Genomic DNA, 11459 nt, shown 5'->3' on the forward strand with positions numbered 1-11459 from the left:
TCAACTGCACACCAAACACTTTGAGATTTTTCCGTACATCAAATAAATTCTGGAACCAGGAAAACACATTAATCTAAAAAGTTAGAACTGCATATGATTAAAAGACACAGTGAAACGCATAATAACCTGTTTGTTGACACAGACAACAATACACAGCTGTTCAGGCCAGAACGGACGTAAGTAATTGTGGCTTAGGCTGCATTAAAATATATTTCATTTGGATGACTGCAGGTTACCAAATGATCCAGATTGTTCCACATCTGCCACATCCTCTGCACTGTTTTTTTAACTGTTCTGGAAACCCATACTTTGGCTCCAAATTTTATACCTGCTAAATTTCTGTTTGTTTCTAAATGGTTCGAGATCTGCTTAGTGAGGCCCAATCCAGTGCTGACGGCACCGAGAGAACATTATATAATTCAGTATGACAGCCCACTGATGTCTACTTTGAGATATGTGTGTCAGCCTCTTAATCCATCTAATGTGTGCTTTTCATGGAATCAAGGAATGATTTATGTTGGAAGGGACCTCTGGAGATCATCAGGTCCAGCCTGAAGCAGGTCTAATTAGAGCAGGTAGCTCAGGAACTTGTCCAGTTGAGTTCTGAGCACCTCCAAGGATGGAGACTACACAGCCTCACTGGGCAACCTGTTCCAATATTTGTCCACCCTCACATGAAAACGTATTTCCTTACATTTCTTCAAAATCTCCTGTATTTCAGCTTGCATCCATTGCCTTTCATCCTATTACTGCACAACTCCAAGAGGTGTAGGTAGCAATAAAATCTCCCCTGAACCTTTTTTCATCCAGCTTAAAACCCAGTTCTCCCAGCTTCTCCTCGCATATCGTGTGACCCAGTCCTTAAATCATGTTGGTGGCCCTCAGGTGAACCCACTCTTGAAAATGACATTAAAATTAGGAGAAGAAATGAAGTAATATCTGTGTCCAAAAATGGACACAATACCACAGACGTGATCTCACTAGCTATTTTACAGTGCACATCTTTAAGAAATAAATTCCTTGCAAAGCCATTGATACATTGCAATTACGACAGTCAACTTTCCTACTCAAACTTGTAAACTAATTTTAAAAAGGAAACCAGGCTACCATGACCAACTTATTTTCTGCAAAACCATGTTTGCTGACATTAATTAACAGGAAAGGGAACACAAAATATTAATATAGCAACTACTACAATCCTACAATGGCATTTTGGACTGCTTTTAGGGACAAAAGGACTTTTTTTAAAAGCAGTCCATAATGCAATTCCTTTGGGTTCAAAATGCATCAAGCATTTCACTTTTTTTGGCTGTGGTCCAATCTTTTGGAGTGACTAGAATCTCTGCTGCCCTACATGATTATTTCAAACTGGAAGAAAAATATAAAGCAACGCAAATCTGTGTAAGTTACGAAACGCAAACAATAACAGAAAGTAGAATCATAGAATCATTTAGGTTGGAAAAGACCTCTAAGATCATCAAGTCCAACCGTTCACCTAACACTTCCAAGTCCACCACTAAACCATGTCCCCAAGCACCACATCTACATGTCCTTTAAATACCTCCAGGGATGGTGACTCCACCACTTCCCTGGGCAGCCTGGTCCAATGTTTAACCACTCTTTCAGTAAAGACATTTTTCCTCACATCCAATCTAAACCTCCCCTGGCGCAACTTGAGGCCATTTCCTCTCGTCCTTTCGCCAGTTACTTGGGAGAAGAGACCGACACCCACCTCGCTACAACCTCCTTTCAGGTAGTTGTAGAGAGTGATGAGGTCTCCCCTCAGCCTCCTTTTCTCCAGGCTAAACAAACCCAGTTCCCTTATAAGCTGCTCCTCATAAGACTTGTTCTCCAGACCCCTCACCAGCCTCGTTGCCCCTCTTTGGACACGCTCCAGCATCTTGATGTCCTTCTGGTAGTGAGGGGCCCAAAACTGAACACAGTATTCGAGGTGCAGCCTCACCAGTGCTGAGTGCATACTTAATAAAACTATAAAGGTCAGAGCATGTCACCCTCGTAAAATGAGTATCTATAGAACTGAATTACACTTTGCAATTGCAGCTTTTAAAAGACATCAAAATAATTTCAGCTTTTGCAATTTAAATACTTTTTTTCTCTAAAGGCTCTTTTCTTAAAGTTTGAGCAAAAACTTTATTTTCAAATAAACTCTGAACAGCCCATTTGCACTTCGCCATCAAAAATTTGAAACTCTGTAACCTTACAAAGTCTTGTCTCTCAATCTGACTGCAAGTCAAGTGAAATGCTGTTTTGCTTACAAATAATGCTTGTTTTTTTAATTTTCACTAAGTAATATTTACCCTGAATAATACAGAATTATCTTAACTTTGCAGAGCAAGTAAAGCGGCAGTTGAAAAATGACGTGTGTGATTAAGAATATAAAAGTGCAAAAGCCACTTCAGCACTGCACTGTGCAATATATTCTCCCTTAGGGTGTGTGTTTCGTCACATTCTTTTTTGGCATAAATAAATATAATTTTATTAATTCCAACAATTCTGTATGAATACATATCAGTTCGCAATCTGTCGTCTTATAATGGTGCAGAAGGGTAGATTTCCAAGTGATAAGTGCAATGTCTCCTCAGCTGGACATGATATATGTTCTAAAATCTCCTGCTATTTAGCATCAAGTAAGAATTCCAGGTATTTGAGCCAAAAAAGTCTGCAAATGGCTTCTCTCTGGCAACACTGCTGCTACTGCAGTCACTACTTGTGTCTGCACTAGAATGTTTCTGTGTAACAGCATGTCCCTTTGAAATCTGAAGTCACTTTCTCTGAAGTACTCCCTATCTCCTGATCTTGATACCATGCTGCAAAATTCATCTGGTTTATTCAGCAATGATAGAAAAAACACATGGAATGGAAGACTAGTTTTCTATTTACAGTTTGATTACTGCAATACTATAGAATTTGTCGGTGACATGCTGTAGCAAACAGTATCAGTAATATTAAGCGGCTAGACTTTTTAGGTTTTTGTAATATTCTGAAAAGTGACATAAAACCCATGGCATTCATCATTTCTGTATGCTATAAGCTTACTTTGTATATACTGACAAAAGATCCCAGAAAAGCTCCAAGCTGGAAATTTTCCTTGTTGTAGAAGAGGGAAAGTAGCCGGGATGGTTCTGTAAACAGATGTCGGAAGGTGGATGGAATACGAAGGCAACACTGGATCAGGTAACCGATGCTAAACATCCTAATGAAGCCCTACAGAAAAGAAAGAAAGATTTTGTGGTAAGAAACCACAAATTCAGAAAAAGGAAAAGCAAAAACATCTACAGAAGTACTTATTTTTGACATCGAGCAGTTTAAAACCCACTCTGCAGATACTATGTAAAATGCATCCCCATCTTCAAATGCAAGATCAGTTTTTTTTTCCTGATTCCCCTGTAAAATAGCAAAGGCAATAAAATCATAGACAATTGACTCTCCTTTAATTTCTATGAATATCTGAAATGCCTCATGGGACAAACTCTATTTCTCTTCTGCTCCAAAATTCTGTCCTTTGAAATAATCCCGATGACTTCATTTCCAGGTTACTGACCAGCTTTTAACCACAAATGAGTATAGAGGAAAGTAATGCGGTGGAAAAAAAGAGCACTTCTACATTCAAGTGTCTGGAGAAAGCACTAAGGGAGGAAAATGTCCACGGAAAACAAATTTCAGAAAGTGTGAGAATTAGAAATTGACCCTGATGGCTTGGCACGTGCTCACGTACTTTCCCTCAACCAAACTGGAGGCTGAGTGACGCCTGCAGCAAGAGAAACGGCGAAACTGGAAGGGAGATTATGTGCAGAGCTACTGAGAAAGGATAACATGGGTTGCAATGAATTTTCCTTACTACTCCACCTTGGAGGCAGATCTGCTTTTTTATACGTTGCCACAAAACCACACTGACTTCTTCTTTCTAAATTCTTCGCCCCAGTTTCTTAAAACTTCCTCCAAAGCTTCCTCTCATTATTGTTACCCTACGGCTGAGCTTCTCCAATCATTCTGAATAAAAATCTACCCATTTTTTGGTTGGAAGATGCCTTATCTGAAAACTATCTGTGCACTCACCATTGGCAAATAAGGCAGGCACCCAATGCTCAGGACTTCTGTAGTTCATTTTTCAGAATATACTCAGGAACACTGGGACAATTCCAGCTAGAGGAATTGCCAATGCCAGACAACTGGCAGAGGGTTTGACTGAGCAACCTTTCAAACTCAGAAACTCAAAACATTTTTGCCTCCTACAGAACTTTATAATGCATCATAAAGCTCATAAAATTTTATTGTGGTTAAACATCCAGTAATAAACTCTTCCTGAAGCAATTACTCTCCCTGCTACTCAAGAAGTGATTTATGAGAATCAAGTGGAAGAAACTGTATTGTGTCATCCAATGATCCAGTAGCTATGAATGAAAAATTTCCACTTCTTTGTCTGCTACTCTTAAAGGTATGCAAATTGTATGTACCGACAGCTAACGACCCAGTGTTCTCTGATCGTGTAATGAAAATGCTTACTGAAAGGTAAGCGAGGTAGGCCGAGATGTAAATGCACTGTGAGTTTTGTGTAGTTAAAATGTCAAAATTAAGATGAACGTATATTCACCCCTAAAATTAAGAGGTACCCTAGTGTGAAGTACATAGCCCTCGTCTTCCAGAAAAATTAGACGATTACGATACCAGGTACCATTACATAAAAAGAAAGTCCTAAAACCAGCAGTTACGAACAAAGCCCAAAACAAGAGAACAAACAACAGTATGGTATGTTTGACATTTTCACCCAGCTGTAGGAAAGGTTACTCTGATGGGGTGAGGAACACTGCATTAGGAAACACTTAAATTCCAACTGGAAACACTCAAATATACCTGTGATTTTATTTTTATGAGTAGCCTACTTAGAAGTGCTGAACTGAAGGACTGAGGCTTAGTTTTGATGAGCACCAAACAGCAGTGAGTAGTGCACAAAATCTTTCTACTTAGCTTATTAAATCAACCAAGTGAATCCGTATCACACTTACAGGTGTTTTTCAGAGTCACAGAAAGTATTATATCTTATAATCAATGCACAATATTGTAACTTTTCTCTTCCATAAAAAGATCTCAAATGATAACGGAGGTAGAAAACAGTGGAGTATACACAGGTCACTATAATAAGCATAAGTGAGTGAAGAAAACTCTGCTAAGAGCCATTTCTTCACAGAGGTTTTGAGTTGGGACTCAGATTAGCCAGAAGCAGCAGCACAGTGAAACTATGTTATCTGCAAAAGTCATTAATAAACCTTCTTTTTTCCTTCCTTTTGAGAAACAGATTTCTTAAAAAGTTAATAATACAGTCAAGATATTGGCGATAACGCAAATTCAGAAAAGCACGTGTGTGCACATAAACAGAGTTCAGTAACATACCAAAACTCAGTCGACCTGTTGCAACATATTAGGAATTAGTTAAAATAATTATTTAAAATAAATTAGTTAAGATATTTAACATTTGTTCTGGGTATACGGTTGCCCTTGTTCCTTCAAGAGACAGAATGCAGAGATTACAATCATCAGAAAATAATCTCATATTCTTTTTGGTCATCCTAGTCATTAGGTAAGTTGTGAGGATCATCTGGTGTCATCCACAGCATCAGCAGAAAGAATGGACAACTGGACTACTACTGCTGGCTAATGTCTCCTCATTGTAACCAACTGGAATAACAAAAGAGGAAAAATATTGTTTGACTGCTTCTGGTAACTCTTTTCAGACATTTACAAACCCAAAGCGTTTTAAGTATTTAAAATTTGAAGGGAAGTCTATGAAATCAGGTGGTATGTCATTACTAAATGTTACATAAAAGCTATCACAGATTATGTCAACTAGCTAATGTGCATTTAAATGTGAAGCAGGAGAAAAAGAGCATGCAATGACAATTAAAGCACAGATATGATAATGAGAAGATGAGATGTTCAAGAGTAAGGGAAAATATAACACAGAGGGGAAATTTTGGCAATAAGCAGCTCATCAGATCATTATCAGATTTGAAAGCTCCCTTACAGATACGGAATTACAAAAACATGCTCAAACCATGTCAGCTGAGAGTTATTACTGATCGACTCCTGGAACAGCCATAGAGAGAACTGAAAATGCTTTAAGAATTTTGGATCTTTAAAAATCCAAATACATCACAACAAAATTTTTCACTCATGTTTTCATTTTAAAAAAAAAGTCACAGAAAAGGCAGGAAATTCAAAGATCTGGCTGCCACTTCAGTGATATTTCTCTGATTATATTATTGTATTCAAGAATAATTTATACTACAACGCTATACAAGACTGGTATAAGAATGAAGTATAGTTCAAATGCACAATTAGTTTCTCTAAAGAGAGAACAGCCTTCTAAAAAAGTCTTTTTTTAAATTATTATTTTCAGTCAGGTCAAGACTTAGTTCAGCTCCATTATCAGTTGGGTTTTCTTCTCCCCTCATCCCTTTTCGAGGGTATGTGAAATGTGAACAAAATGATGCTGAATAAACAACTGAAGAGACAGAGACTTCTGAATATCCCCTTTTTGGTTTTCCTGTTCTTTTCATCATTAACACATCTTCCTACTCACCTAAAAAAGGATAGAGAGAGTAGTGTGGGGACGGTCTACTGTAACCTGAGGAGCTCACAACCTGGAATCAGATTTGGGTCACTCCACTACAGTGACTGAACAAGACTAACTCCTATTTCTTGGTCACCCTTCTATTTTAAAGGCATTTCAAGCTCATTATATTCCATAATGGTCAGACCACCTCTCTCTTTACCCATGAAGTCACACACACAATCATTCTTTCAGCAGATTATGACAGTTTTCCATGGAGAAGAGGCATCAGTTCCATTACGAGTACTTTAACAGAAATCCTTACCTGTTTGTTCTAACTGCGCTTGTAAAATAATACAGTGTTTTGAGGGTACTTACTAGATTTGACTGCTGAGCATGCAGCACAGAATGCATAAGGATTTTGTGTGAGATTAATAAATAAACTGAGGAAGCAAGTCTGGACTAACAGTAGTGAAGAGCTAATTACTGTAAAATATGCCTGAGTAATGAAAGACAGCACTTTATGTAAAAGTGCACCAGACTGAAGTTATAGCAAGGCACCCATGAAAAAAGATGAACACGAGGAAATACTACCATCAGCAGAGATGTTATGCCTTGAAGAAAAGAGCCCATGAATGAAATATTAAGTGGACTGAAATAGCGGTGAGAGGTTGTAAAATTGTAATTTTAATCTGGGTTCTGCTAAATATATGTCATACCTACAACAGAAAAGTGACATAACTATCCTGAACTATTTGTGAATGCTCTACTGCATATTCTCATCGTAATTCAGCAGAACACTTAAGCACCATCTCAAATCCCATCAACTCCAGTGCAACTTATATCTATGTCACACAGTGGTACGCTAATATACTGCAGTGTAAAAAGAGTGTTAATACAACACAAAATTATGTTGTTAATAAACATACATGAATAAATGTTGTGCTAGATCTCTTCTGATGCTGAATTTAAGCATAGCTCTTCTGAGATAACATTAGCTGTATATAAAATTTTAATTTTAAAAAGCTACTTTTGAAAGTGATATCTATCAAAAGCATCTGAAGAGACTCAAATCCATTTCTGCTGCTCCATAAATAAAAATGGGTAAATTATTAAGTGATTGAGATCTTCTGGAGCCTTACCAACTCCTAAAACAGGCGTAGCAGGTGGTACCACCTGTGCCAACCCAACGCAAGCCAAAACAAATCTCTACACAGTACTCCTCTGAAAAAAAATATGCTGATCACATTAATTATGGAGGATGAATTATGCCACCGGACATAAACAGCTCTTCCTGGGTGCAGCAACTGTGACCAATCTCTCATTACCTTGAGCCCTTAAAATAAATGAATGGAGGAGCGAGCCCAGCGCCCAGCAGCAGCGTGCCAGACCCACGCAGCTGCACGTGCGCCAGGGCTGCACCGCCTGCCGAAACAGCACATTCCAGGTGCTTTATTTAGGGTGGAGTCACAAGTGGCCTCAGCCGTGAAGTGCATCACATAGTTAAACAAGTTCCTTGCTCGCTAGTCCATTTTTTCCCACACGTTTTATGTTATTCATTCACTCCAGCTAATCTGAAAGACCAGAGAACTTTAACCCCACCACCACCTCGTCCTAAATTGAGAAAATCTGTTTTCAGGCTTGTCACATTTTCAATAGAAGAAGAATGAGTAACAGGCTTCTTTCTCATTTCCTAAGTATATGCCTTTTCTGACTAAAGACTTTTACCCTGTCTTTGCCAGAGTTTGTCAATCTAACTTTTTCTGCACTTACTTTAATACAATATGAGATGCAATTATCTCCATAGTGTTTACAGCATCTATGCCTTGGGCCATGTTTGCACCTGCAAAAAGCACAATGAAACACATATTAACTCGTAGCCATTTTCAGCGTCATCAACAGGAGACTTCATAATTTTTTCTTGCCTAAAAATACATAAAGTGCTATTTTCCCACCACTCATTCTCCACGTTACCCATTGAAGGGCACTGTGAACTTTTATGATGCCATAAAAGGACAATAAAAACTAACAATACCTTAGTTGTACAGCAAGAAATGTCTGCACACTTATTTGGATCCAACCTCTTGTCATGCTACACATTAAATACAAAATTAAAGAGCAAATTTTCTGCTGTGGTCAACAGGGAGAAGTGATGTGACCCTTCCCAGTCTGTCTCTGCTTCGTGGTTCTGGAAGGATATTTGACCAAGCATCCATTATCTGAGTCCTTACATCTTTCATACCATTGCAAGGTTCATTGGAGGGCAACGCAGAACATACAAATGCACAGATACCCTGTGAGACTTCTCTCGATTACAAGCCTTTCACTTCTGGGCTATTTCTTCTACTGTGGTGATTTTTATGTAGCTCTTAGTTTGGACTGAGAATTTGACCTTGAGCATTTAAAAGAGCCTGACTTGGGATGGTGGGACGCATGGATTGTGCAGTTGTTAGCCCTGCATTATGTAGAATTAAAAGAAGTAATGTCATACCAGGTCTGAACATTTTATTTTGCTATAGCCAAGTATTTAAGTTTTAATGCAAAATAAATTACACAATTTATATACTGTGCCAAATATCTTGGAAGTTTTGAATCGTGTAGTATGAAGTCTAATGGCCATAAATCATCTGTGAGGTCAGTTTATGTAGCAAAAATTGTAATGGGAATGTGATCAGGTTACAGGCATTTAGACTCAATTATATTGAAAAGAACCATATGGAAGAGAAACCTGTGAGAGCATTAGGACTGAAAATTGAAACTTTTCTGAATGTCTGAGTTGGGAGTTTCAAAACCTTAAAGAAAAAACGCTCTTCTCTACCCATAGTCCCTTGATCCTTGTATTTAACAAACAGCGGAAGAGCTATAAACTATATCTAGCAAACCGAATAAGGGGTATTTAAGGCAAAATCGGTATGAGCAACTCAGCCAAAAGAATCTGCGTATGGCTGGAGCTGTCTTCTCCTTGTAGGTCTTTTGTTGTCTAATACAGTCGTGCCTGAGAAGCCACTACTGACTTCCCTTATATTTTTCAAAGAAAAACCACAGCAAATCACAGGAAGTCGCCATATGATGTAGGTCGCTTCATTTTTGTTCATTATCTGAGCAAGTAAGATAAGTCACTACTTTGAGAACACAATGCACTTGGAAGACTTGTTTGTCTCCTGCATGTCAGCAGGTAAAGATCTGGTCATAAAACTGCTCCTGGAGAGGTCAATGGAAGTGCAGATTCATAGGTGTGGTATGAACAGACCCCTAATCCATTTTTTATTCCATCTTTCCTGTAAGTGAATGACTTCTTGTGGTACCCAACGTGCCTGAAGAGGACAAATCAAGCACAGCAGAAGTACATCATCTGAACATATTAACCTGAAAAGCTATTTGATGTCACTTCTTTAAGGTCATTCTAAAGGACAATAAATTGGATCCTGTAGACCGGGAGGGACCCTATCTTACCTAGCCTCAGATGTCTAGATCTGACCTTGTGCAAAACAGTTTTAGACTCACTCTTTGCTTTGCAATTTCCTATTTCCTGACAGAAGCGGCAGGCCAGCTGCTACCAATCCTGTTCTTAGACAGTTCTCCTTTATGCAATACAGGGATGTAGGTCACCAAAAAGATGGTGTTACGGTCACTTAAGGTGACCTAAGTAAGGTCTGCTGCTGTACAATTTCCCCTCCTTAGTATCACTACTTGCACCAGCAGAACCATGCCATGAGCTGGTTTTGCTGAAAACTGCAAAAAAAGCAACCACCACTCTGCCACTCAGAATTGATTGAATTTACTCTCCCTTGTTAGACAACTGCACATTGCAAGTCATTGCTATGACATACAGGTTTTAAATTTTGCTTTCATTAGAGTTCATCATTTGTCACCGCTAACTACCCAGTAAAACTGAAACGCAAAACACTTAAATGCAAAGCAAAAGTGTTATAAAACATTGTCAAATACAATGTAACAATCCATTAAAATGAGCGAAGTAAGACTGATTCATTTTGTTTAGTTTTTCTTTTGTTTTCTTTGACTCACACTTTGTCCATGAGCTTTTTTGTTAGAGCCAGTATGTTCATTGGCTGCGATATTTTTTCATGATGCTTTATCTTTCTGTCTAGTTTTGAAAATGTTGCTTCAGGTGAAAATAAATGGTGGGGAGTTCTTCTGTCCCTACAATGAACCTGAAAGAAAAAACAAAACAGAGCAAAACAACAATTATATAAATAACTCAAATAAATATATTAGGCCCAACATAAGTCTCTAAAGTCTTTAAGACAAACTTGAAGTTATTATCCACAGGTCCGCAAAAGAAAATGCATCCTATACAGCTGCCAAACCTTGTATCTCTTTGAAAAGATCAATTCACCGACATATATTTAAACTTCAGATAATGGTGACAGTTGCTGCCAGGAATTTTTTTAAACTAGGAACAAAAACATTACTGGGGAAGTCCATTTCTCATACAAAGCAAGAACACTAAATAAGAAAATAAAAAGGCATATGAAATATCTCAATTATCTCCAGAAAAATGGGGTTACATAAAGGTTGATGATTACTATAATATTTTTATAAAATATCTATTTTGTAAAATCTTCAAGATGTTTTCGCTCCCACCAAGAGCATCAAGTTTGTTTTGTTTGGCTTCATCTTCAGCCCTCTTTCTTCACCCAGAAGTTGATATTGTCAATATACCAGTTCATCTTAGGTGTAGAATTACTGTATATCAACGGCAAAGGAGATCATAAGGGCAAGATGACACACACACACCCCCCGCAGGGGTCCATATTGGGACCGGTACTGTTTAATATCTTCATCAATGACATAGACAGTGGGATCAAGTGCACCCTCAGCAAGTTTGCAGGTGACACCAAGCTGAGTGGTGCGGTCGACATGCCAGAGG

General features: G+C 38.3%; 1 protein-coding gene across 1 annotated transcript in view; it reads right to left on the minus strand.

The window, feature by feature from the left end:
• The window catches only part of TMEM135 (transmembrane protein 135), a 174991-nt gene that overhangs the window by 8541 nt on the left and 154991 nt on the right, over nucleotides 1-11459 (minus strand). The window contains 4 exon segments of the mRNA XM_009323476.1: nucleotides 3058-3225; nucleotides 8342-8411; nucleotides 10595-10712; nucleotides 10715-10740. Coding sequence (XP_009321751.1) covers nucleotides 3058-3225; nucleotides 8342-8411; nucleotides 10595-10712; nucleotides 10715-10740 — 382 coding nt within the window.

This window comes from Pygoscelis adeliae, unplaced genomic scaffold (genome assembly GCF_000699105.1).
Source record: "Pygoscelis adeliae isolate BGI_AS28 unplaced genomic scaffold, ASM69910v1 Scaffold84, whole genome shotgun sequence".
In the NCBI taxonomy this organism is placed as follows: Eukaryota; Metazoa; Chordata; class Aves; order Sphenisciformes; family Spheniscidae; genus Pygoscelis; species Pygoscelis adeliae.